The sequence below is a fragment of the Grampus griseus genome, assembly GCF_964374135.1.
Source record: "Grampus griseus genome assembly, chromosome: 9".
In the NCBI taxonomy this organism is placed as follows: domain Eukaryota; kingdom Metazoa; phylum Chordata; class Mammalia; order Artiodactyla; family Delphinidae; genus Grampus; species Grampus griseus.
In genome coordinates, this window is record NC_139003.1 from 16016161 (window position 1) to 16043776 (window position 27616).

General features: G+C 41.9%; 1 protein-coding gene across 3 annotated transcripts in view; it reads left to right on the plus strand.

The window, feature by feature from the left end:
- The first annotated feature begins 797 nt into the window (after positions 1 to 797).
- The window catches only part of PTN (pleiotrophin), a 96874-nt gene continuing 70055 nt past the window's right edge, over positions 798 to 27616 (plus strand). For 2 of the 3 annotated variants that reach the window (XM_082662056.1, XM_082662057.1), the window contains exon 1: positions 6918 to 7011. In XM_082662056.1, the coding sequence (XP_082518182.1) occupies positions 6959 to 7011 (53 nt within the window). In that variant the 5' untranslated portion in view covers positions 6918 to 6958. Of the gene's footprint in view, positions 1065 to 6917; positions 7012 to 27616 lie in introns of those variants that run through there. The other variant, XM_082662058.1, reaches the window with a different exon arrangement.

Below are 27616 nucleotides of genomic sequence, written 5' to 3' on the forward strand. Positions count from 1 at the left end.
ACTCATCTATGTGTTACTTAAACAATCCTAGGTATATTATCTTAGCTCCTTTCCTCATTCGAAGAAAAATGTAATTCCAGAAAGACACAGAAGTCCAGCCTCTGAGTTTTACAAACCTCGGAGTTCGAGCTACGTTCGTTAACCCCCTAAATTCTTGGGTGTCAAAGGCATGTCACTAAATAGGTCACTAAATGCACCAAGGAAGCCAGAAAAGGAAAGAGCCCCCTAAAGGAAAGTGGCATTTTAATTGGGAACTTTCAGACATCTGTCACTCTGTGACAAGCGCAAAAAAGTCCTTTGCACATGTGGTGACGCGCAGGTGGGATGGGACTGACAGCTGAAGTGACTGAAGCTGTGCGGGGCGAGGGCGAAAGACGTGGGGACAAATGAGAGCCTGGTCTTGAAGACTGCTTTTTCACCCTGAATATCATTTAAAAAGAATCGCCGGGGGCCCAAACTGTAGTTTAAGATGCCATCAATCGTCCATTTAAGACGCGCTACTTGATTAACTGGGGTACGCACCCACCTAAAGAAGAGGTCATGCACAAAGTTTGGGAAAGAGATATTGCATCTGTCTCTGCTAAAAACGAAACAGGGCTTCAGCCTCTGGCCTCTGGGTTCAAATCCGCGTGCTGGCGCGGGTGGGGAGATACTGCCCCTGGTGAACCCTGCTTTTAATAAGTTTCCCAATCAGCTCTCGAGGGAAAGGCGCGCCCCCCCCCCCTCGCCCAGCCCTCGTATTCTCCCTGCCAGCTCCTCTCCTCCCTCCCATTCTCCATTTCCCTTCCGTCCCCTCCCCGGCAGGGCGTGCTCCACTCCGAGGCAGGATCCGTCTGGTTCCCCGCCTTCCAGTCCGAAAATCCCGCCAAGGGAGCCGCAGAGCAGAGGAAAAGCCAAAGTGGGGAGAGGGGAAGAAAGAGACCAGTGAGCCACCGTGCGTGCCGGCGGCGGGGAACAGGCGCGGCCGCGAGCAGCAGTGACTCGGGTACCTGGACTCCGGGCAGAAAGCCTCGCCCCGACCAACAAAGGCAGCCTGAGCGCACGCGGCTCGTTTGCGACTCCAAGTAAGTGGAAGGGAATGCGCGGTTCCTCCGAGGGCTCTCCGATCGACTTCCCCTTCAGCCTCCGCCACTTTTCTGGGCGCCCGCGGATGATCGTGGTAGGAGTGGGAGAGGGGCTGCTGGTGTCTTTGCTGGTGCGGCTGCTTTCAAAACTGATTTGCTCCAGAGGCATATTTTGGGGGCGTCTGGTCAGGATGGTCAGGGTGCCCATAGATGGGTGGAAGGAAAGCAGCTTTTGTGATGTTATGTGCGCATTTGGACTGTGTTCCTGCTTCCAGCGGAATGGAGAACATGCAGGGGCTTTGCTCTTTGTAAAACCTGAGTTAGTAGGTGTGTCTGTGGCTGGGTAGAGAAGAAGAGAAAGTCAGGCAGCCTGAGCAAGCAGGGCTCATTTTCCCATCCTTCCCCTGCTTCCCGGATTGCCCCAGGGCTTGCCAGCTGATGCGTCTTAGCTGGCATTTCTAGGTACCAAGTGGGGGCTTGTGCCTCCCAGTGCCAGCTGACCTTGCGGGTCCCTCGCAGACCATCCGGGCACTCCTTGTCCTGCCTGCCAGCCCAGGAATGGTTCTAGAAATGGTTACGTCCAAAGTTTAAAAGACACACCTTGAATCCCATTTCTCATTTGAATAATTTTAAGAACTGCCCTGTACAGAGACACTTGAACTTTTTATTTCACCCACATAAAGCTTGGGTATATTAATTACCAATCTGCTAGATTCTTAGTTTCTCAGTTGATGTTTCTAATAAGTTAAAATATTTTAAAAGAGAGGAATGTATTTAACTCCTTCCCTTCTCTACTTAACACACAGAACATAAAACTTGCTCTCTCTTCAACACACACACAGACACACACACATCTTTTTCTTTAACAGAACACACAGGAACTCCAGAACACACACTGAGTTTATCTACACTCCTGTTAACTCACCCCTACCTCTGTTAACAGCTGCTCTGTAAGTCTGGGGGATACATTGAAAATGTAGGAGTGGCATGTGGTGGTGGGAGGTGATGGTTGGGGAGAATGAACAATTCGAGAGAAATCAAAGTTCCAGTCTTTTGGCATCTTTTGTTTTCATCTGGAGGGTTACTGAGGCATTTTGCTTTAACAGCTTGAGAAAGGTGACCTACGGGTGTGTGTTGGAGGGAAGGGCCTGGGAGGAGGTCCAGGAACTATCAACAGGCGCTTTCGAACTAATAATATAACGAAGCAATTTCATGATCTCAGGCAAATGTGGAGTTGGCGAAACAGCAAAGCCCTTTTTAGCCCCTTGATCATCTGGGGATGAACTGATATTTGAAATATTGAAAGGTAATGGGAGTGAAACAAAAGAGGTGTCTCCCAGTGTAGAAAATAAAGCTTCTATTTTCCATCTTCATTATGTTCCTTTTTAAGTAAATTATGCATTCTAAAGACCAAATCATTAAAATAAATTATAGTCCAGTTAAATTCTAAGAAAATTGGAGTGGTGTTTTCTTTTTTCCTCCCTTTGGGACATGAGTTATTTTAGAGTGGCAATATTTGTACTTTCTCATTTAAATTAGAGGATGGGCTTTTGAAAAATTATGTTGTGAAAAAACCCTCTAATACCATTATTTTGTGCTTTAAGAAACTTTGGTGCTTTTAATTCTCTAATCGTATTTTAAATCTGTAGAAGTTGATCTTTCCTCTCCTCCTGTTCCCAGGCCTCTTTTAGGACTTTTTTTTTTTTTTATCATTTAGGGAAAGGCCTCTATAAGGACACCCACCTGAAGCCATACTTAACGCATTAGGTGCTGTGTTCCAGATGTTTGCTTGTCGGTACAAATGTATTATATTTTCAAAGCTAGAGTGTGAGAGAAAAGAAACTACAGTTAATATGTGACTTTTTATTTTCTGACTTTTCGATGGGGTATTATATAGAATGAGGATGATAACATATATTTAAAATATTTATAGTACAATATATTATGTTTATAATACATAACTTTGTGGTTTCCTGGACCTCTTTTCATGGTATTGGGTATAATAAATTTACTGATTTATTGAAAATTTCCATGTACCTATTTAGTCTTCACATATAGCAATATGTGGCAGAACCCACATTTTTTAATGAACATTTTTGATGTTTTTACTCTAGAAAACCTAGTGGCCTGGTTTGAATTTTCACAGAACCGGATTATTGAAAATAACTTGAGAGAAATTAGGTCCCCGAATAATTTAATCACTTTTATCAATAAAATCAATCCTAGAAATTAAGTATTTGGGGTTTAAATATTTTTTTCCTTTTGAAGATACTCTTGCTTTCTTATTTAAATGACATTCTCATGTGAATTCTGATCATATTCTTATTTGCCATGTGGTATTTTATTACTATTCAAAATTTTCTCAGGAGACTGACTTTGGGTGGCTTGTTCGAAATGGGGTATTAGTTAATGGTGGATTGAGGGCCAGTAGTTAGAATTCAGATTATAAATTCCAGTTGTCCCAACACTTACACTTTTCAATATGGTGACATAGTGAATAGGATGGCTGTCCTTGACTTCCCTCCTAAAGGTAATGCCCAAACTGAGACCACCCAGGGTGATCAGGGAGCAAGCTGGTTTACACCTGAGTACAGGTCAGTTCAGTTTAAAGAGATGCTCATCTTTAAGCATCAGGTGAGTCAGGCCTCCCAACAGCCCTTGTTTGGATGCTGAGTGGAGCTCCTCTAAGGGTGATGAATGTTGTCTCTTTTGGCTGCAGTTCTAATGAATAATCAGAGAACTTTTGTTTCCTTTTGACACAAAACCATGTCATTGCCCTGGGGTAAAATAATATTCAGATATGGAGCTTCTCTTTACAAGCTGGGCCAGCTTTTTTCCTTCCAGAGTCAATTGGCTTGAGTGGAATTTGGGCCACAGCCTCACTTTGGAAAGTTCTCCATTCTTGATGTTTATGGCCCATTCAATTTTCCATCCACTGGGCGATTTTTCCATGCACTTCTTCCCAGTCTTGTATGTGGAATCGTTTTCCACATGGCATAGGTGTCATACGATCTTTCTAGATTGTCAAATATAACAAGCCTTTTGTTCCTATTTTAGTATTTGGTAAATGACAAGTTAAGATTTCTGTGGTTTAGAAGGATAACTATAATGTAACGTTATCAGAGGGCATTATAATTATGGTAATATTGCAGATTTGATTATGTAGATCACATTCACCACAAATCCCTATTTCTTCATAGTAAGCAGGGAATACAGTGAATAGTTCATGCTTAAGATATTTTGAGAAATAACTTAATTTTTTCTACTGGGCTTTATTTTGGAGCCATTTCTTCATAGTAGGCTTAAGATAAAGTGATATTTCAAATAAAAACATCATCATAATGAGTTTCCTAAAAGCAGAGTTCTTAGATTCTGAAACTTCATAGTTAGTGAAAAAAATCTATTGTTACATATTAATCTTGAATGAAGTAAGTCATAGTAACTGACACTTGGGCTCTTAATTCTAAGAATTGTGCTTATTAAAAACCAAAACATCATTGTAAGGCACAAATAGCATTCTGTATCTCTCACCTTTTATTCCCACTTCTTCCACTTTTTATACTGAGATATGAGATGACTGTGCTTCAATGAAATCACAGACATGGAGGGAACGATAGCAAGTCCTCTACCTTCAGCTGTGGAATTTGGGTGAAACTGAATGAGTCTGAGATTAACGGCGCCAAGGGAGGGTTTTCCCAGGCAAATCCTCCCTCTAGGTGGCGCTCTAATTCCCCCCTCCACCCACCCTTCCGGCGACTTCCGTTCCTCCTTTCCCAGCAGCGCCAACACTGGAAAAGCACATCGTTTGCCTCTTGGAATTACTCACTTTTACCACCAGCTCCACCCCACCCAGACCGTGCACCCCTAGAAGGCAGACACTCTCTCATTCCTCTCCAGAACCCTAGCATATCTAGAGTGAGACCATTGAAATGCCCAATGAATATCTGATGAATGAGTGAAAAAATAAGTAAATGACTCTGAATACCATTTTCTCTGCTCTTCCTCATGTTCCAATGACCTTGACTGCCTTCTATACTCAATCCCTCTATACATCACCTGGTACCAATTTCCTGTTTAAACCCAAGCACCCCATTCTCAACCCTGAACCTCTAGAAGAAGGCTCTCCTGTCTTTTCCTCTACCTCCTTTATTGCAAACATCATATAGGTCTGCCAGTTCTCTGGAGCGTCTTCCTAATCATATTTCACCTTGTTTATTTTAAGGCTCTCGACCTTGCATGGTCTCTGACTCACCTGCATAAAGGAGAAGGAAACCTTACCTCTTCTTTAACCAACTGTGTTATTCAAAGCCTTAAGACTGAACACTTGGGACATTATTTTCATCATAACTTCATTGTGGCTACAGGCCTTTGCTTTTCAGAACTAATAACATTTATTTTCTCATCATATTTTCATAACAATTCTACTTAGGTAGGCTGAACAGGATTTTTTTTTAATTGATAAGGATACAAACTCAAAGAGGTTAAGATGACCCCATTATTTAATACAAGAATCTTGACGATCTTAAAAGATCTTAAAATTCCTAGTTTGGATATTTTTTTCTCCTCTATAATATAATGCCATATCTTCCGCTGACTAATTAATTTTCTTTCTCAGATGCCTCTCATGTCAAACCTAAACTCCAGTGTATGTAGAGTAAGCGGCCAAATTACCCAGTGTAGTGGTTTCCTTTCTTCGGTGTTTATCAGAATAACTGGAGTCATGTCTTAGCATCCAGATGCCTGGAGCCCATCCCCAGAGATTCTGATTTGAGAGGTGGAGTCAAGGAAGATGGACATGTGACAGGGCACCTGGATGCAGGTGATGTATTAGAAACATTGGCTGTAATGCTCCAATATTTGAGCTCTAAGTTTAAAGAAATCAAGGTAAACCACAGCTACGCTTCTTACTAGCTGTGTGACCATTAGCAAATACCGTGGTCTTTCTTGCTTCAATTTCCTTATCCCTAAGATGACAGCACTAATAGCTCCTAGGATGGACATGAATATTAATCCAGAAAATGAGTGTGAAGGACAGAACCCAGAGTCTGACTGCTACAGAGTATTTGATGAGGATAATGGAAATGCTGATTAGGGGGATGCAGCCCTGCCCACCCGCCCCCCATGAAAGTCCACCCTTGCTTTCCCTCCCCCACTGCTTTATTTCTCATGTCCACCTGGCATGAGAAAACGAACAAACAGAAACCTAGGTGAGACTTTCTTCTTCTTGAAATGCTTCTGCCCTCTCTAGTCTCAGACTGTTCTCTCTAAATGCAGATCCAAAACCCCTTCTGAAAAGAAACACACGGAACATGTGATCGTGCTCCAGGCCCCAGGGAATTTGACATGTAAGTTCCCCGAATCAGACTGTTGACCTTGGCCTTTCCTACAGTGTCTAGGAGAGCAGTTTACCTACAGGGCACTCCCAAGCCAAGGTGCAGCCATCTCATTGCTGAGGTTGGTGACACCCATAGCCATGTGCTGTGGCCCTGCTGCCATCATGGAGCCGTCAGCTCAGAGGAAAGAGTTCAGGTTTGGATTCAGGAGCCCGCATTTATCTCATCGCAGTTCTGCCGGAAGCTGAGTTGTCCCTGTATCTCCTGGAACCTCAGGGTTTTCATCTGTAAGCTGGTGATGATGTTGATGATGATGGTGTTGAGGGTGATAGTGATGATAGATGCTCTGCCTACCTCACGGGCTGGTGGTAAAGGTAAATCGTAACAAACTGTAACCTGCTACACTAAACATAAGCTACTGTTAATGAAATCAGTGGGGCCAGTTCTGCCTGTCTCTTTCCTCAGTTCTGCTGCTTGTCGTTATCATTTTCTCAGGACCCCTAGAGATTGCCTAAGATGCTGAAAGGTAAGTTTGACCAGATGAAGTGAGTAAGAGGAAAGATGTGTGACAGGTGTGAAGAAAAGGAAATCGGAGTCAGAGTGGAAAAAAAAAAGTGAGTAGACAATTGTAAAAAAGCTTAAACTAAAATGGTTATGAATTGTTTTACTAAATATTATGTTATAGGGCTTCCTAAGAGTTGTAAAGGATGCATACCAAAAATTTCAATCGGTTATTCTCACTAAATTTAGGTTTTTACAATTGATTAGCAGCACTTTATACTATAGCTGTGCTTCTCACACTTCAATGTGCATGTCAGTCACCTAGAGATCTTGCTAAAATGCGATTCTGATTCAGTAGGTCTCTGGTGGACTCTCAGGGTCTGCCTTTCTAACAAGCTCCCTGGCGATAGCAGCTGCTGGCCTGGGGACCTCATTTTGAGTGACCAGTCACTAGTGTTTAGTTCCATAAATTGGGAGAGCAGGCAAGAAATCAGAACTCTCTAATCGTGACATGCATAGCTTAAAACACACAACGAAGGTCATTGACGATAACACTTCCTACTATGTGCAAAAGCTGATCACTCCTGTATCTTCGTGTGCGAGTCATATTTACAATGTTGGATTATTTATAAAAGAAATTTGCAGAGTCACCATCCGAATTGCTATGGACTTGACTGAGCCCCTTAAGAATACAAGGCCCTTTGTCAGGTGTGATCTCAGGCCTCTTACCGGTGCTTCTCCTGGAGCCTTCCCCTGCGAGGGTGTAAGTGATAGTAATAGTGTTTAGGAAACTTCCTTCTTACGATGAGAAGGATGTAATGTAATATGCTTTCTGAATGCTAGAGTATTCTCTTATTTAAGGTTTGAACATCTGTTTTTCCCTTGGATGTGCCTTTCCACACCATAAGGGAAGCAGAGCAGGGGTCATCCATCTGTGTGGCTTCCTGGGAGATGCTGGGCTGCCTAAGGAAGGAGCCAAGGACTCTTGCCTCAGAGTCCAGATTCAATCAATACGGAACGTATCTCAGTAACAATCTTAGGGAACAGAGAAAGTCTCCACTCAGGATAAAACAAATGGAGACCATGTAAAACTTTAAAATAATGTTTTCATAATGGCCTTCCTTATTTGCTAATAATATGGCCTGTTCTAAACCTGCCCATGGAATTATTGCTCCCCATAGCAGAGAATCATCGCTAAAGTTGTAACACAAAGTGGCCTTCATTTTTGAGCATTAGAACATCTGAAGGCTTCCACTGGGCATCTTCCAGTTGGCCAGATGGGGTGTCCATGTTAAGTAGAAGTTGGATCTTTGGCTTAAAAAAATATCCTGCAGCTTTGGAGAATCTTACGGAAGGGCCAATTTAGTTCTTCAAAAACTATTTTCTATAAAAGAATGTTGCCTTCTGGGTACAGGATATTTCTTTAGATATGGTCCAAGGTGATCAAATGAGGAAGCCTGAAGCTGCTATAGGAAAGAAAGCAGGGAGTTTATTACGTTATTTTAAGTGGTGGAGGTACTTAAGTTTTGAAACAATAATGTAAAGCCTTTCTTCTCATCCTCTTTTCTTGATTACCATATATAGTTAACTGTTAAATTCAATGACTCTGGCAAAACACAGAATCTTACATACAGCTCAATTCATTTCAAACTTGTGAAAAGTTTGATTAATTTTAATGATGTGAAAAAAATAAGGGTTTTTTGATTATTATGTTTGTTATTAGGAAAACACAAATATATACCTGGAGAAACATATTATTTTTTCTCATTCTAGAAAAATGTCCATGCTACAAGATATTACAATTTTTTTAAGTTATGAAGAAGGAAAAAAATGACTTATAATCCTGCTCAAAATGGACACCACTGTTAACACTCTGATACACTTTTATAGTTTTTCTGATTTAACCTTTGAAAATAGTTGCACAAATAATTGTGTGTCCTGCTTTTTAGATCAACATAGTAATCGATGTATGCTATATGTTTATAGCTTTCCACACATTAACATGTGCGTTTGTTTCTACTAAGTGGGCCAGTTAAGATGGAAATTCAATTTATTTAGCTTGACATGGGTAAATTTGAATCATAAAGAAAGCTTAGTAAATTAATCTGATGGACTCTCATTAAAAAGTTGGAAATAGAAAAATGCAAACAAACAAACATAATCCCATGAAGCAAACAAAAAATCTTTCTCCCAGCAAAGGATGTGCTGTTTAGACGGAACAGATAATCTTGTGGACCTTAGTGTGTACAAATTAAAGGTCAAGCGGAGTAAACATTATCTTCCATTCTTAACCTTGAGGACCCTTCCAGATACATATCCAGGGGTAAAAGTCTCCCCAGGGAAGCCACAGCTGCCTGATCTCACCCAGGTCCAATGTCGCCCCCTTAGCAGGTCCCAGGAGCCTGCGGAACTTCTGAGCTGCTCTGGGCTAAGAAGAGAGGGCCTAATGCACTGCACGTGGGTAAACCTGCAGGGGCAGCAAACCTCTTTGATGCACGTCACTCCAGGGCTTGGCATCCTTTGGGGAATTATTTATTTGCTCTATTATTATTTGGAATGAATAGTGTACAGATTGGCTCTAGTTTAACGTGAGTCAGATCAAATTTGGGTTTGTCAACCGCACTCTTGTTTGTAGAGGAGGGGTGGAAGGCTTTTATTGTCTATGCCGGTATTGGGATTCCCACCAACTTGAGCCTGAAATGATTTCTAGCCTTTTAAAACAGTGGTTTGAGTCTGATGGTTAGGGATCACAGAGTTTGCCCTCTGATATACGATATCTGGGGATTTGAAGATGTACTTCAAGGCTGTCATAAATGAATTTAGTTTGGAGAAACAGATCAAAAGCAATTTAGCAGGAATAAGTTGGTAGAGGTGGATTTCTACCAACTTCTCTCTAACTAGATCCACATTTTCTAAAAGCAAGCTAACTGTGGGTTTCCAACATCTCATCCAGTGATGTTCTCTTGCAAGAGGTTAAAATGAGAGCAGTTAACTTTAAAGGCAGCAGAACCAAGAAGACAAAAGAAATAGAAGTGGACTTGAACTGAGACCTTAGGGAGAACATCCAAAAATCTGATAGACAGAAGCCAAGCATGAGCTTGGGGAGAGGAGCTTCAGACCTCACAGAAAACTCTACTAGATAGCGCTGAGGTCTCCTCCACTCTGGATGAACTGCTCGGCAACTCTCTTTGGGCCCTTTTGGCCCATCTGGCTCTGGTGGGGTTCGTTAGGAGGTTTCTCTCCAGTGGATTTGTCTTGTTTGCTTTCTAAATCTCCTAAGCTCTACATGCCTCTTAGTATAAAAATGCCAAGAAGTCATTCCAGGACAGGAACCAGCCTGTCCCCTCCATGTTCCTCTCAGAGGAAGTATTTGAAGGCAAAACAGAATCAATCAGTTGTTCTAGTGAAGAGTTGCTGCCTCACATAGGACTTGAGCAATCTTGGATGCAGGGCCATGACTTAGACAACCTGGTCACTGGAGTCAACTAATCCATAAAGTTTACACTCTCCACCCCATTGTTTCAATTCACATTTCCCCCACTCTTGCGGGGGGATCATGAAACGAGACCAAGGAAAAGACCCAGAGGCTCCCTTTCATGGGCACAACAGGATCCCTCCAGGCCCAGGGCTTAGCTACACACACACTAGTTAGCTTCCTGGGTTAGGTTTCTACCCTGACTTCCATTTGCCGCCTGTAATGTGTAACATTAAATATCTTGTTGAAATCAGAAAAATGTTTAGACTTGGGCATTTCTATTAAAAATTGTTTAATTTTATTTTGAAGAACAAATATTATTTCCTTTTCTCCTTCCCATCTCAAATTGACCCCTTTCCTTGTCTAACTTCCAAGTCCATACCAAGGTATAGCCAGATTTATCATCATCTATTGGAACTTGAGCAACTGTTGAAAATAAGTATAGAATAGAGGAAGGTGTGACCACTCTTCTTAAGGTGATTTTAATGTTTCTTTGGTGAGGAAGATCAGCGTAAGTATGAGGGGCTGTTTTCCCCAAAAGGGAATAGATTTCACTACTCATCTAACGTGACATGGGATTGCTTATCTCTATTCTTGGCGGAATTTAAGCAAAATCACACGTTGTCCCTTGAGAATGTTCCAATATTTGTATCTACTGTGACTCCTAATGCTGCAGCGAGATTGGAGTTCCTGTGGGGAGGCCAGGAACCTCTGAATTGGAAGAGGTGAGAAATGTGACAGTTGAGTATAGGACAGTTAGTAAGGCTTTAAGGAGCAAGTAAAAAAATTCTCTCCCAGAAGCTGGAAATGGAGAAACTATGGGACTGTGGCTTATCTGATAAATTTGACTTTTACTGAAATGAGGATGTGGACATACCCAATGAGGAGCACCATGTGCAATTGAGGGACATTTAAGGTACATCCTAGAAAGGATAAGACATGGAAATATTGACTGGTGTTTCCTGAAGTAAATCTGCAGATCTTATAATAGATTCCTCAAGATAGCATCTAACTGATTTTATTTCCATTTGTAGGTCTCCATATGAAGGTGCTTCAATTATTAAATCATTTTGGATTGTCTACCCTTTGTATTGAAAGGAAGTCACTATATTAATTCTGAGTTTCAGTGGTCCTGCATCTTCTCACTGAACCTCTCTGTTCTATACTGTACTGCTAGACAGTTGTTTCTAGTTCTTTCACGTTACCACTACCCAAATAACAAATGGCACATAGTAGGTACTCAGTTCATGTTTATCATTTCATAGAATTAAGATAACCTTTAACCTAGTTCCTACTCAATTTCCCCTCTCTCCTGCAATCTCCACCAACCCTGGCAAGATTTAACATTAACTGGCTGCCCTAACCAAAAACTGTGATGTGAGCAATCATTTTCTAGCTTTTCTGCTCTGTCTTTCATACTCAGGGATGTTTCCATTATCAATGTGCAGGCATCCAGAGTTCCAGCTCCTGCTGCTGTATGAAGACATCTTGTATCCAGGCTTCATGCTGGCCACGGGCATCCCTAGTTTCCCTTGATGTGCTCTGGGGACACATGGCAGTATGTCAAAGTTCAGAAGCTACAAGTGCCTCTGAGGCTGTGTTCCTAGGAACTGCCAGGGCCAGGGAGGAGCCGTCATCCTCTATCACTAGCTACTTCTGGAAGCTGAAGACCTTGCTTTCTTTTCTTAGCATTCCCCTCCTTTTTCCTTTCTGAGCACAATTCCCCCACATTACTAACAACGGCAACCGAGTCTCTGAATGGTTAAGTAACTTGTCCAAGGTCAGGAGGTAGTAAGAGGTAGAACTGAGATTGTAGATCAAATATATCTAACCACAAAGCTCCTAAATCAGGGCTTCCCTGGTGGCGCAGTGGTTGAGAGTCCGCCTGCTGATGCAGGGGACACGGGTTCGTGCCCCGGTCCGGGAGGATCCCACATGCTGCGCGCGGAGTGAATGGGCCCGTAAGCCATGGCCGCTGAGCCTGCGTGTCCGGAGCCTGTGCTCCGCAATGGGAGAGGCCACAGCAGTGAGAGGCCCGCGTACCACAAAAAAAAAAAAAAAAAAGCTCCTAAATCACACTCTTCCACCGCCACCCCACTGTCCTATGACAAGGGCCCAGTGAGCATCTGAAGGTATTTTGGTCCAATCCCTTCCTTCTTCCTCTTTCCTGCATCCAGGAATATGCTCTCATGCTATGTATTTTATTCCTACCTCACTATGATCTAGAGAATACACTCTCTTGGACAAAGAATCCTGTTGTCAGACCAGACCTTTCTGACTGCATATTATTGCATATTGTTTTATTCTCCATTGCTTTCTCAAGCATCGGTTTGCCTGGCCTGGTGGTTCGACTGGCTCGTGCTGAGGAAGGGGAGGGGGGGAGTGAAGACAGGAGGATGTCTGGGCAATGCTCTGTCTGTTCCTCCAGGCTGCTATCACCTGACCAAATTGTTTGTTGGATTGCTGTGTTCCAGCCCCAGGGGAGGCCACAATGCCTTGTTTGTTTGTGTATGAGAGTCTCTGGCTTTGATTAGCAGCTAGCTTCAGTGCAGCTGAACATACAATAGGGACCAAAGGATGGGAAAAAAAATCCTGCTACAGTTTCCCATTGGAAAGCATTGGCTGTCAAGCCTGGATATCCAACAGTGGGGCACAGATGGATAGAGGCTGGGAAAGGTTAGGTGATGGATTCTCCATGCCCTGCAGCCTGTTGTGTGTGATGAAGTTGCTCCTTTACGTGAAGTATTGAGCCTTTATCCCTCTAGATGCTGTTTACGATTAAGGTTTGAGACTGGTATTGATGTGGTTTGACGAGGGGCTGAAAAGCATGAAGGAGCCCCACGATGACAAGGGCAAGGGTAAAAACAGTGAAAAAGATGCACCTATGTTAAAAGGCTAGTCACACAGTTAAAAAAAATGCCATTACTTTGGCTGCATGGAAGAGGTAAAAATAACTATAATTCTATCAATGAAGGAGGAAAGTAGCAAGTTTTTATATCATAACATAGGCAAAGTTAGTGATTTCATAACGTAGACACACTGATAATAGATAATTTATTTCTTCTCATTAAATTAAATATGATATCTAGGGTAAGCACCCCCATCTGCTGGTAGCTGAATAATAAGATGTCTGCCTGAAGGAAAGACTCCTCATACATCCTTAGAGTAGTGTGTAAGTTATCAAGAATTTTTCATCAACAGAATATTTGTCTGGAACATTGTGCATGTTGCAAAAAGCCACCATCCATTATCCTAGCTTGTAGGTACCTTATTTCGGTCCTCATAAGGGGGACAAAGCAGGCTTATAGTTAGAAAACCATACAATGATTAAATGGTAAACGAGTTGTTATCACATTGTCTAGAAGAAGAAGGTATTCCAATCTGGAGTGGAAAAGGGAGGCTGCATGAAGGGGGTAGGGTTTTCAAAGACAGCGTGGTATTGTCTATGGCAAGAAGGCACGGGGAAGGCATTGTAGGTGAGGGATGGAGAAAGAGGAACGCCAAAGAGATGATAAAAAGCAAGATACTGGGGGACAGAGAGCAGAAGGGCCTGATTTGTGCAGTCAGTGGGTGGCCAAGGAGTGAAAGTTAGGATTAGAAAAAAGTTTTGGGTAACGATAGCAAGACCCTCGAAGGGCAAGCTGACCTGCTCGGATTCTATCCTGATAGATAGTAAGGCATCACCGAAGGTTGATGGAAGGTTTTCTTCCACAAGCAAGGAAGAAAAACAAAAAACTTTGCTAGAGTATAAGAAAGATTATTTTCAGAGAAGTAACAGATTAGAGGTGGAGAGAATCCGTTAGGTTTTAAAAAGTAATCCTCTGCGTACCACCCCTCCCCCCAAGCCCTTGATCTTTCCAAATTCTGGAAATCCTGTTCACGCTTCAGTGCTTTGCTTCAATACCATCTCCTCCATGAAAATTGTCTTCATTCCTCTAGTTAAAAATGAATACTTATTCCTTATTCTGTTTCACAACTTTCTATGATTTTTCTTTCATAGTTTTTATCCATTCATTCATTCATTCAAAAATATGCAATGAGCACAGTCTACTGGGCTCTATGTTAAGTACTAGGAAAGCAGAGATGAATACAACACGGTCTCTGTCTTTAAAGCTCACAGTCTAGTTGGGGGCCAGGCACATCAACAGAAAATGGATGCAATATCAGTGCAATGATCTAGATAGGCACTTTTGAAAGCCCATAAGAGAGACACCTAATGCAGCTGGGGGTGGATTCAGGGCAGGCTTCCAAGAGGAAGTGTCTCCTGACTTGTGTTTAAAGACTGAAAAAGATAAGGGAGAAAGTGGGAGTTCTCGGTAGAGACAAGAGTGTGAATCCTGACTTCATTCTTACCATACAGTGGTTATTTTAAATGACTGTCTCTCCCTTACTTAACTAGCCCAATGCTTTGCATGATATCAAATGTCCAAAAGAATGAATAAATGAATAAATGAATGGATGGATGGATTTCTGATGCCTTGACATAAGTAGGTACTTAGGAGGAATTCTTTCTGGAGACACTATGAAGGAAAATAAAAGCTATCTGACATTAGGATGGAAGTCTAGATGTTAGGATGGAAGGTAGGGGCATGATAGGGTAGTGAAAAATGAGATGTTGACCAATTTGAAAGAATTCCAGTGCCATTGATGGAAGAAGTCTAGAGAAAGAGCTGATATGGGAGGAAGAGGGGAGTGTTCTGGGCTAGAAGGAATTGTGGAGAGACTGGATTATCCTCAGAACGGAGTGTGAGCCGGACTCAGGCTTCTCAGGTCTCTGACCTTCATGGGCAACCTCAACGTCTAGGAGACCTTTTCATGAGAAGGAGCCTCAGGCATGTGGTGGACGGTGGTGACCAGGCTCCCAGCTAACTCAAATCCCCGAGCTCAGTACTATACCTTCCTCCTCAAGAGATCGTGCGACATACTTTTGCTAGAATGAGGCAAGGCCGTGTTAACAGTTTTATTTTCTGGGAAATATATGCTATTACTTTGCTCCTTATTTTAAGGTTTCCTTGGACGCATCAGCTTTCAGGAAAACTCTGTAATGAGGTCTAGGCATGTCACATGCACATGGAATGGTATGAAGCCACACCTTCCAAAAGGGATCAGTTGGCCTGTGAGTTGCTTTCTGTACTTGGTTTACATTTTAGATGTGGGCTGATCACCACACTGAGATGCCCGCACTTCCCTTGAAACTGCTGATTTTGCTTTGCTCAAAGGAATGATCTTCTGCCAGCATGTACAGACTCATTACTTCTGCAGCCAGTGGAAAAAGTAGTTACTCATGAAACTCAGCGCCAGAGTGACGGTGGAAGCCAGATTGTTATGGCTCAACGAATATTGATTAAAATATGTGGAGAAAAACAAGTGATGGGCCCTCAAAGGGAGAAAGTGTCTTTATGTTCAACAGTCTGCGGGAAGGCAGACTCTTTCTCCCTTTCTGGTATTTTCTTTCTCCAGTTCCAGGATCCTCCTTCATAGTGAGGGCAGAGTCGAGGTAAATGGATCATTTTCATTTTCCTTCCTTAAAAATTATTCTGTTAGCTTTGCTAAAAGAAAAGAAAGCTCGGGAAGTCAAAATTGTCTGGTTTCCAATCCCCAGTTCACTGGAGAGTCAGAAGAGGCAGGAAATGTCTTGGGGACAGAGATTAGACAAGATGTTTTCTAAGAAAACCATGGAGCCTAGGATATATTATATTTTTTATTGTTCCAGATTAGGATTTAGTCTCCAAGTCCTGTTCCACGTAATTTGGGGCCTGTGAAGGTGAAGTCTTGAGATTTTACAGAGGTTTTACCTCTTCTGGTTCCTTTGACCAATAAGTAAGCTTCTGCCAGGATGAGCCTATTGTAATACAATTAAGAATCTTTTTTCTGCAGATTCTCCACTTGATATTAAGAAAAAACATATCCTGTTCAGGCTTCTCTATAATGAAGCTAACAACTAACACCCATGTCATATTTTTCCCTTCACAAATTGCCTTCATATATTTTATCTCATTTAATCCTCAGAACAATTGTATGAGATCAGTTTTTTTGTTTTTTTGTTTGTTTGTTTTTTTGCGGTACGCGGGCCCCTCACTGCTGTGGCCTCTCCCGTTGCGGAGCACAGGCTCCGGACGCGCAGGCTCAGCGGCCATGGCTCACGAGCCCAGCCACTCCGCGCGCAGCATGTGGGATCTTCCCGGACCGGGGCACGAACCCGTGTCCCCTGCATCGGCAGGTGGACTCTCAACCACTGTGCCACCAGGGAAGCCCTGAGATCAGTTTTAATAATTTTACCCCTATACAGATGAGGAAAAGGAAGCTTCTAGAATGGAGGAGGCTTGACCAAGGTTTCTCCAAGAAGTTGCCTCATGCATCTCATAGGATAGTTTGGGGAGTTTTCATAGTCTGTGAAAGTATTTTGTAAAAATAATTCAAAAAAAAGTTGGCATTCTGTTCTCTCCTGTGTATAGATTCTGTGCTTTAAAACACTGGCTTACACAATTCTAAAGCAGTTTCTTAAAGAACAGTTCACATGCATTTGGATCTCATGGGGTTGCATCCTCCACCTCTGAAATCAGAACCTTAATTAATCAGAATATTTATTTTTAACCAGGCCATTTCATATGCAGCAAAGTTTGAGAAACTCTTTGTGTGTGTGTGTGTGTGTGTGTGTGTGTGTGTGTGTCTGTGTCATAGTTTCACCTTATAGCTATTGAGAATAGGGTCTCTTATGGTGCTAGCTATCTTCCAGAAAGTATTGGTTATAGATTCTAGGTTTTAGACCAGACTCTAAGTCTGGTTAATTTTGTATTTGAACTAAATAATTTGAATTTTGCAGGCTTCCACTTCCTTAACTGTAAAACTAGAAGCCTAAAATAAAAGATCTCTAAGATCCCCAAAGCACTTTGATTTAGCTTCTGTGCTCTTGCCAGGTTTTAGTCTCCCGATTCCTTTCTTTCTCTTCGTGACTCCGAATGTGCTGAAGTCAGTGGTTCTGAAAATGTGGCTCCTGATCTGCAGCATCACTTTCACCTGGGAACCCATCAGGAAGGCAGATTCCCAGGTACCACGCCAAACCTATTAAATCAGAAACTCGGAGGGTGGGTCAGCAATCTGTGTTTTAATAATCCATCTAGGTGATTCTAACACGTGATGGAGTTTGAAAACCACTGATTTATGCATTTCTGATCCTGGCTAATACATGCAAATATGTAGCAGTACAGTGGCAACATCTTGTCTTCGTTGACCTATGCACTAACCAAAAATCTACAGCTCTCTGTTCTCAGGGAAAGGCAATAAGGAATGTATGATCCCTCTGTTTTTAATACATGACTTCTGAGGGTAAAAACCCGATTTTGCACGTTTCTAAAGTAGCTTCTGTCATCCACAGAGAGAGAAGTCATATGAAAGTTTGAGAGAGAAATGGTACTTTCAATTACAGGCAGTTTTTGCTTTGCATGGTTCCAATGTGCATGAATTTTTGTTACTACAGTTTAGTTAATTAGCACCTCTTCCCCAGCAGCATGGTTCAAATTTGAGTATATTAACTATAAATAGTTGCATAAAGTACAAATTAAACTGCTAGCTCCTCAGTCCACAAATCACTCCATAATAGATTTGCTTTCTAATCAGTGACCAATCACATCACTTCCTTCATCCTTTGCCCATCATTGGTCCCTCTGCATCTGTTATTCATTTTATGCCCAGACAGTGAAGCATGGAATACTGTTGCCTCCTTGTCTCCCAGTATAAACCCAATGACATTTTTCAAAAACAGACAATTTAAAGAAGGAATTGGCCAACAGAAATGAATGTGCAGGCAAGAAATGAGAGGTGATTTAACACTGGAAGTGAAATTCAAATGAAACATAAATGGAGTTAGCGAAGAAATACCTGTAGGTGGGAACGTTGACACTGCTGCCAGTTGAGAGGCTCTGCGTTACGCGGCCTAAGACACTTAGTGGAGCCACGCTTGTCTGTATAAATGAGAAAGGGAGACAAAACAAAGAGGATGAAGATGTCCCAAAGGGACTGATGCTGGCAAGAAACTCACTTAATTCTCAAGTATATTTTAAGACGTTGAAAGCATGAAGAATAAAACGTCGGAGGCCAATCCAGACCTAGAAAGGCATATGACAATTGGCCAAGGCATAGAAAAGATGCTCACTCTGTATTGTAATTTACACAGTGAGAAAAGAAAGCAAGCTGTTCAAAGTAGTCTTGATCAGTATTTTACCAAAAAAACGGAGCACTTTAAGTCTTAACATTTCTAATGTTGTAAGTTACCATATACTAAGTAAGTATGAGCTTTGCTATATTTCTTTCCCTATACATTTACCTCTGACAGTAAGATATTTTTAATGATTTGGCAAAAGATTTTTGAAGCTCAAGGAACAATCATAACTATTCCCAATGATTATTAAGGTTGCTTTCCATGGTTTCACTTTACGTGACCATTTTTATTGTCTCACACTTCTGTGTAAAGCAGTGACTGCCTGTATATATCTGTCTATATATTACTTCTGAGAAATAACTATGAGATTATATATTTTGTATTTTTAAAAATAGAGTATAGATGAAAACGTCTACCCATTTATTCACTCATCAAATTTTTTTTTTTTTTTTAACGCGGGCCTCTCACTGCCGTGGCCTCTCCAGCCGCGGAGCGCAGGCTCGGGACGCGCAGGCCCAGCGGCCACGGCTCACCGGCCCAGCCGCTCCACGGCACGCGGGATCCTCCCAGACCGGGGCACAAACCCACACCCCCTGCATCGTCAGGCGGACTCCCAACCATTGCACCACCAGGGAAGCAGCCCCACTCATCAAATATTTATAGGATGCCCACACACTATACTATACGGCAACACAAGGGTGAAAATGTAGAGGGTACATGCTTTCATTCTTGATGAATGAAGACCGAAATAAATAGACACTATTTCAGTTAGTGGTAAGTTATGAGGAAAATAAAACAGGGTAGTTAGATGGAGAATGATTGTGTTTGTCAAGGGAAGGAGGGATGGTTTAGGGAGGAGAGTATCAGGAAAGGCCTACTGCGTTTCCACCAAATTCTTTTCTGTTCCCGGGCAGGGATAAAAACAACTGTTAAAATGTTATCTCATACAATTTCAATAACTAAGTCTAAACTTCTTATTCTGTAACTTGAAGTACAATATATTTATGAAAATTAAACAGTTATTAATGTTAAACATACTGTTTTACTTAGTCACGTATGGTCTGTTTAAAAAAAAACAAATAAAAACTCTAATAATAAATTTATGAATAGAACCTTAACTCAAGACTTAAGCATTAAACAATATTTTATGTTTACTGATTACATGTATTTAAATCTGGGATCATATGTTTGAATTCCAAAGTCTGTGGCTGTATCTCAACTGAGAAATGAATATTAAATAGGGTTTAGACAAGGAGAGGGAACCATATGCTAATGTTCATTAAAAAAGTTTCTCAAGCTTTAGTAAATATCTAGCAAAAATAATATTGCTATAGAGAAATTATAAATCCACATGTAAAACATTTTTTATCATCTATCATGTAAGAACTTGGCATCAGTGATAAGCACTATTAATGACAAGAGAAATATTGCCATTATTGCCACATGAATTTTGTAGTTAGCACATGGGCATAAACGAAGACATTGGGTTATCTTCTTAGGTGGTGAAATATGAAACTGTGAACATATATGTATATTCATTTCATTCTTATTCATATATTCATAATATCCAAATAGGAATAAAATATATATGTGTATATATACATGTATATGTGTATATATATGTGTGTGTGTGTGTATATATATATATATATATATATATATATATATATATATGGAGAGAGAGAGGGAGAGAGAGAGAATAGTTTAAAAACTATTTTAAAGCCAAACAACTTCAAGCCATATTTGTTTTAAAGGATTATCTTCTTGCAAAGCAAACATTTCTTTGATTCTTAGTCAAGCTGCGAGCAGGTAGAAGGCGGCCCGAAGCCAGTTTGATAAGTGGTATTCACCTTAGAGTTTGGAGGGGCAGAGAGTGGTGGACGTGGGGCTTCTGTGCTAGTTTTGCTGCGCGTGTGTTATAATTCAGCACCGCCTGGAGCCTGAAAACAATATTGGCAACAGCAGGGGAGGCCTGCCAGCTGTTGGGTCATTTCCTTAACTGTCCATTAGCTTGGATGCTCTGAATGGGACACCTGTGGACACAAAGCACGTTGTTGAATGCTCATTACAGAGCCACAGCGCATACAGTTCACCTCAGAGCTGACTTGGAGTCTACAGAAAATCAAGCCAGAAGTTCTAACACAGAGGGTTCCCCCAATCCCAGCTTGCTCTGCGAGATGAATAACCATCACACCCAGACCTCTGAAGAGGAAGAACAAGGTCTCCTGTGGGGCAGGTTGACAATGAGCTGCAGGGCCCGAGAGGCCAGAGTGCTGGTTTGTGTAAGGCTACTGCTGTTAGGAATGAAATTCAATTGACAAGCTAATGTCAGAAAATCAAGAGAAAACGGATGATGCAAACTTGGGGAAAACCCCACAATGTTATAAAAGTTTACTTACTTTTCTCTATTCAGTGTCCAGCGTCACATTTTTTTTCTACAGTACTCCTGATTCCTGTCTTAGCTCTCTTTCTCCTATCTAAACACTTCCCAGAAGTTTTTTCCCTTTTTTTAAAATCTCTCCCAGCCATGGCTTTAAGTTGTATATGGAGTAAAAGTGTTCATAATCTTATAATAAATATATATTTATTAATGCAAGGGCCAGGTATTAAACTCTAAGAGGAAAACAGCAGAATAGAATAGTTAGAAAATACAGTTTGCATTTTAAATTGGACACTAAAATGGTCTGCTTTAAAAAGAGATTTTAGACCCCACGTGTGGCTTTTATTTTTTCTATCAGGTGAGTGAGGAGTGAGTGTGAGCATGGGAAAGGGCTGTGTGTGAGTGTGTGGGTGAATTACGATGAAAGGTGAATAGGAAAAGACATAATAAGACTATTTTATTCACCCATGGCATAAAATAATAATAATTAATAATAAAAATAAAATTGAGGATGCTCAGGGGTTGTCATTTAGATATGAACGCATGTGTTTGTATTTTCCAAGCACATATCAAGCATACGTATATATGTGTGCAAGGGAATTTCAGAGCTAGAAAAAGGGAGGGATTTGTTTTCTGCCTTTTAGAATGTCACGGGAACTCGTCCCTGCGGATTCCTAATTAGTGGACTAGGTATCGGGGGGGCGGGGTATCAAAGAGGGCAGTAGTATTGAGTATCGATTGAAACAGTGACCTAGGCCATCTTAACATTCCCTCTGACCCTTTGATGTCACTTAAACTCTAACCTCAATGTAGAAAAATATAGAGTCAGTGAGTCCTAGCAAAGCTGTGAGAGGCTGGAGACCACGCAGCGGGCGCTGCCCACATCAGCAAGATAACCCAGGCCTTGCACCCAGCCTCCGAGTCCTGAGATCTTGGCAGTTTGTCCTTCTCCTCTTCTGGGCAGGTTTGAATACCCTTTGTGGAGGCCCAGAAACAGTCTGAGATCTCAGTCAGATTCCGATAAAATGGAAAACAAAACCCTACAGGGGAGAAATCCTGAGTTTTCGGTGATTACAGAGGAAGCCGAACAGCCAAAATGGAACTATGAGCTCTGTGAGGAGAGCGGCTGTCTCAGCGAAATGACAGAGACGTTTGCTTTCAGTCTCTGGGAGTGTTTTGCTTCAATGTCAAGTTTTAAGGAAATACTCAAAAAAGAACTCTCAGGTTATGGGTATTCAGGTCATGCCGTCTAGAGACTTAAGCTTCCTGAGAGGGAATGGAAGGGAGAAAAAGCTAACCTCTGCAATAGCTAACATTTTTTGAGCCGGGGTCTCTGATAAATCCTTTATGTAAATGACTTCAATTAATCCTTACAATAATTCTATAAAGAATGGAAACTAATGAATCCCATTTTACAGATGAGAACACTGAGGCTGAGAGTTGTTAAGTAAATTGTTGTTAAGTAAAGCACAAGGTCTTTGGGTTAGTAGGAGAGATCCGAAAGCTAGTGTGTGTGTTACTCCAGAACTCACATAGCTTAGATATTAGTGGGGGGGGACAGATATATAGAGAAATAGATAGGTGGGTAGATAGATAGGGGGATTAGAAGCTTCTCCCTTTAGTAAGGTAAAAGGGAAAGACAATGACACTAGTCACTAAAATGCCAGAGAACAAAGAAACTTGGGTGCTGATGGCGGGGAAGTTAATTCTATGCATTGAGGGCTATGCTTTACTGCTTTCAAATACCTTATTTCACTTGAAGGGTTATTATCCCATTTTGCAGATAAGGAAACCGAGGTCTTAGGAAGGTTAAGCAGATTTCTGAAAGTCATCAGCCAAGTGATTAGCAAAAGCTGGATCTGAACTCTGGTTGTCTGACTCCAAAATCCATGCCGTTTATAAACTCACAGTGAATGAAATTAACGCCCTGAAAGATAAAGGAGAGGAAGCGCTCCACACAGAGATGTCTGTGAATGCTGCTCACTCACGTGTTTATTCAATCAGAGCACACACGTCTGTGAGCCAGGTCTCTGAAATGGAACACAAGGTTAAATGAAACTTAGCGCTTACCATTTGTTCTCTAAAAATTATGTATGATGAGCCCAAAATATAAAATATATGTAACACAAAATATACATTATATTAAAATACATGTAACATATATATGTAACATAAAATATAAGTATAAAATATATTTTTAGGGCTTCCCTGGTGGCGCAGTGGTTAGGAGTCCGCCTGCCGATGCAGGGGACTCGGGTTCGTGCCCTGGTCCGGGAGGATCCCACATGCCGCAGAGCAGCTGGGCCCGTGAGCCATGGCCGTTGAGCCTGCGCGTCCAGAGCCTGTGCTCCACAACGGGAGAGGCCACAACAGTGAGAGGCCCGTGTACCGCAAAAAAAAAAAAAAAAAAAATTACATATATATATATATATTTTATAACAAAAAACATAAAAATATATGTAAAATATATAAAAGTTGATATTTAATGTGGAGCCACATGTGGCAAAACGCTGTATAAAGGAACCAAATGTAAAATAGATAGCTAATGGGAAGCAGCCACATAGCACAGGGAGATCAGCTCGGTGCTTTGTGACCACCTGGATGGGTGGGATAGGGAGGGTGGGAGGGAGACGCAAGAGGGAGGGGATATGGGGATATATGTATATGTATAGCTGATTCACTTTGTTATAAAGCAGAAACTAACCATTGTAAAGCAATTATACTCCAATAAAGTTGTTAAAAAAAAAAAAAAGAACTCATTTCTATGCTTTAAAGCCTCTGGAATTGCTGGAATTACTAGCAGGGCCAGCATGGGAAATGGGAGGTGCTGAAATTCTCGGTCCATTTCAAACCTTCATCTCCAGTGGGCTCTCTGCACTAGACTGCTTCTTGCGAAGAAAGGCTCAAGTCCATTTTATCCAGGAAATCTTCTTTAAACCCTCTGGCCAAGCTCAACATCCACTCCTTGCGCTACTAGGGTACTTATTCACGTCAGCCCTTATTCGCAGGTCCTATGCCACTCAGTGTGTGTTGATGCGTCTTTTTTCTGCAAAGACAGGAAGGGACTCTGCCTATCTTTTTAAATATAGCACAGTACCCTGCAAGCTATCACTGCTTACATATTGAGTGTTCTACATATAATTATTGTACTGTATTTAATTAAGGTATTCTCTCAGTAAGGCCCTATAAAATCCAGAGACAGAAAGAAAAGACACACATGGCTATCTGTTACTGCATTTGTTGGTGTGGGACAGGAACAGTTTGAAGTTTCTGGTGGATGGAAAGGAAGTCAGTGAAGTTTCAAGGCCTACAGGATTTCCCAAAGTTGAGACTCCTGCGTATGTGGTCAGGAGTTTTGGGCCACCGGGATTGCCACACTGGGGACCTCTGGGATTCCTCTCGTACTCTTTACCCACATTTTCACACCCACTGCTCTGTTAGAAAGTTTAAAGAAGAAAGTATGATGCTGGAGGTACCTCGACGTTTATAAAATTCTTGATATTCAAACATATATGATATTCTCCATGACCACACGGGAAGAAATCTAAAAATCACATTCTGATCCCTGAGCTGAGGATACCAGAGGCCAGGATGGCGAAAGCACTTGAGATCCGAGGGCCAGTACGAGGAGGAGAGCACCTGGAGCCTGCATCCACATCCCCAGCCCTCTGCTCTCTCCCCACTCACCCAGGGCTTCTTTTCATCGAGCCTGACATCCTAAGTGATGGATTCGCTAACACAGTCTCAGAAAAGCTCTAGGGGACTGATGTGATGTCTGATTAAGATTGCCATGCATGTGTGGAAATAAGAAAGAGAGAGAGGGAGACAGAGAGAGAGAGACCACCAACCTGAGAGGAACCCCATGTCCCACAGAGAGGCGGGCTTGGAGACAGACAAAGCAGTTAATTGGGAGCAGTTCCACTAAGGGGCCTGGGAAACTTGTGCCCAGAGGGGCGGCTGTGACCCATTTGGCACACAGGCAGTGCTGGCCTTGCATATTCCAGCATCCTCCATGGCCACACACCTGGGTTACCTCACGAGTGCAGCCGTGTCCTTAGAGATTTACGATGTTTACCAAATCTGGCAGCTGGCTAATTTGTAGGAACGGTGATCCTTTGGGAACCCACTCTGAGACCCCACGCCCCCCCATCGGGCTTTAGTCCCCCGGCTTATTGTTCTTGAATTGCCAGCCAGTTTCTACAGCAAAGTGCTTTCCACTCTCTTTTGGGCCCTCGTGACCCTTTGGTACCTGCCATTGGTCATTTTGGAAATCAGCTCCCTCCTGTTTGAAAGACGTGAGACCTCTCTTATTAACGTGAGGTGACCTTGGCCTGTCGTTATAAAGTTTTCTTCCATGCGGTCACTTGACATATGTAGTTATGGAAAGTGCCTCACTCTGAATTTCTCAGGAACGTGACTTGTTTGTCCTGCCAAGGGATTTTCTTATGTTATTTGAGTTCCCTCCTTCCTACGAAGGGCCCTCCGGATGGAAATTCCAGGGGTGGAAATGAAAGCAGAGGGTAAGCTCCTTGCTCCCAGGGTGCACAGTGAGTGAGTGGGGAGACTGAGATGTGAACCCAGGCAGTCTGAGTTCAGCGCCTTGACAATTTTAATTTCTGCCAAGTCTCCAGTGATACGATGCTGCTGGTCAGAGACTGCAGTTTAAGAACAAGGTACGTTAGACATGAAGAATCTCAGAATCAGGTACCTTTAGAATAAGAAGGATCTTGAGAGATTATCCTATTGAGAGGTTTACTGACTGTGTTCAGTAGAGCCTTAGGGCCCTGAAGAGGTACCTCAGAGTGGATACAGTGGGCAAGGGGAGGTCCCCCAGTTGGGTACAAAATATAATCAGAGCAGCTTATTTTTATATGTTTTATATATTAGCGTTTTATACATGGTTTTATTTGATAGGAGGTTTTTGCTACTCAAAACAAAAGTGGAACTAAACTACCAATCTAGTCCAATATTTTCTTTTCAATATGCACATGCAGAAACAAAGGCAGAGACTTACTTAAGATCACAGAACGGCCTAACTGGGTCCTTCTGGTGCGTCACGCTACCTCTCACACCATACAGTTGGGCTGCCCATTTGTGCCAGACACTTATCTCTCAGCTCCAAACCTACCCTTCTACAGTCTACCCTGTGGTGCTGGAGTCGCGACCCTGCATACACATTTCTGTTGTGCTAGTTGGCTCCAGGTTAGGCTGTCAGTAATGAGTATTAGAGGGAAATTCGGAGTAACTCAGGGGTGTAAGTGTCTGGGTTTTGTCTGAGTCCAGCTAGATTTCTCCTTTTCAAATATCAGGAACTCTACTTCCCAGCGTCCTGACTTGAACATTAGATACTGGTGAAGTTGTGACTTCAACATAGTTTGTAGTTCTGTAACACACACCATTAAATGTTGTGTCTGATTTTCAGAGATGTCAGCCCAGAGGTTACAAGAGATAAGAGATTCTTTAAGGGGTCCACATAACCCCTCTTTTGTGACTGATAAGAATTTAGACTTGAGCTTGCCACTTCTTTCTCTAATCCCTGCAGAGCACTCACAAGAATCCAGCCCACACCACGGTCCTCACAGTTACCATGGCTGCCACAGTGGTCAAGAACGTCAGCCATCTGGGCTCTCAAGGCACTTTCTTCAGTAGGCACTTTATCACAATCAACCACAGGGGTTCATCTGATTAACTGTGATGCCTTTGCACTGCATAATTACTAGCATCCTATTTTCCATTGGCATGGAGCCCATCACTGTGTTCAAACCTAAGGACACAACCACACCAATTCCTAAATACCATCTATGAGGCTCTGATTCCCTGTTTCATACCTGTCAATTTCTGTATCAATCAGGACCAGCCATGAGAAAAACCACACTGATTATTTTAACAGAGAGAATGAATATAAGTATTGGTTAACTATATATAAAGTTATTAACTATGTAACTGCAAATAAAACACTAAGGAATCATGAAGTATCCCAAAGCAGCATATAGAAGGATGGGTTTGGACCTAAGAGAACATAAAAATAGGTATAATGTATACTGCACATTCGTGTATATATAATTTTCCGTGACTTCTAAGCCTATCAAATCTCCTGAGACTGAGTCTGTATTCTTATAGCGCTTTTTACTTACTACTGCAATGCCACCTTTGCATTGTGCCACTCATATCTCTATACATGTGTGTCTTCTGCTCACAGTAGATTCCTCAGTGGTGACTCTCATCTCTGCTATATGCCCTAAAACATGGAACAAAGTAGGTCAATAAATATAGAAGAGAATAAAAAGTCATGATAATGTTGAACCTGCTTTAATTAATAGAGTACTCAGAGTAGACCCTATTCTAGAGAGTGGGCCTGTCTTGGGATTCTAGCTTTAGGGTATCATATAGCCTTCTGAAAATTTTGGCTCTGTTGTATAGCTTAATGCTCTGCTTAAATGACTCCAAAATAGATACTTTCTTCTGCCTTCCTAATGTGATTTCTCAGCAGCTAAATTAAAGAGGCTGAATAATAACCCTACATCTATGCCAGTCCAGTAAGACCGTGCATGACGAGCACCCAATGCTAAGAAGAGGTTATGTTCCAAGAGGATATGAGTTCTTGTTGGGTTCCTAAGTGGATTAAATGAAGTTTCTTAATCCAAACAAACAGGATATCTGAGGTACACTAGATTTCAATCTTCTTGGAGACAGAGGCAAGATTTA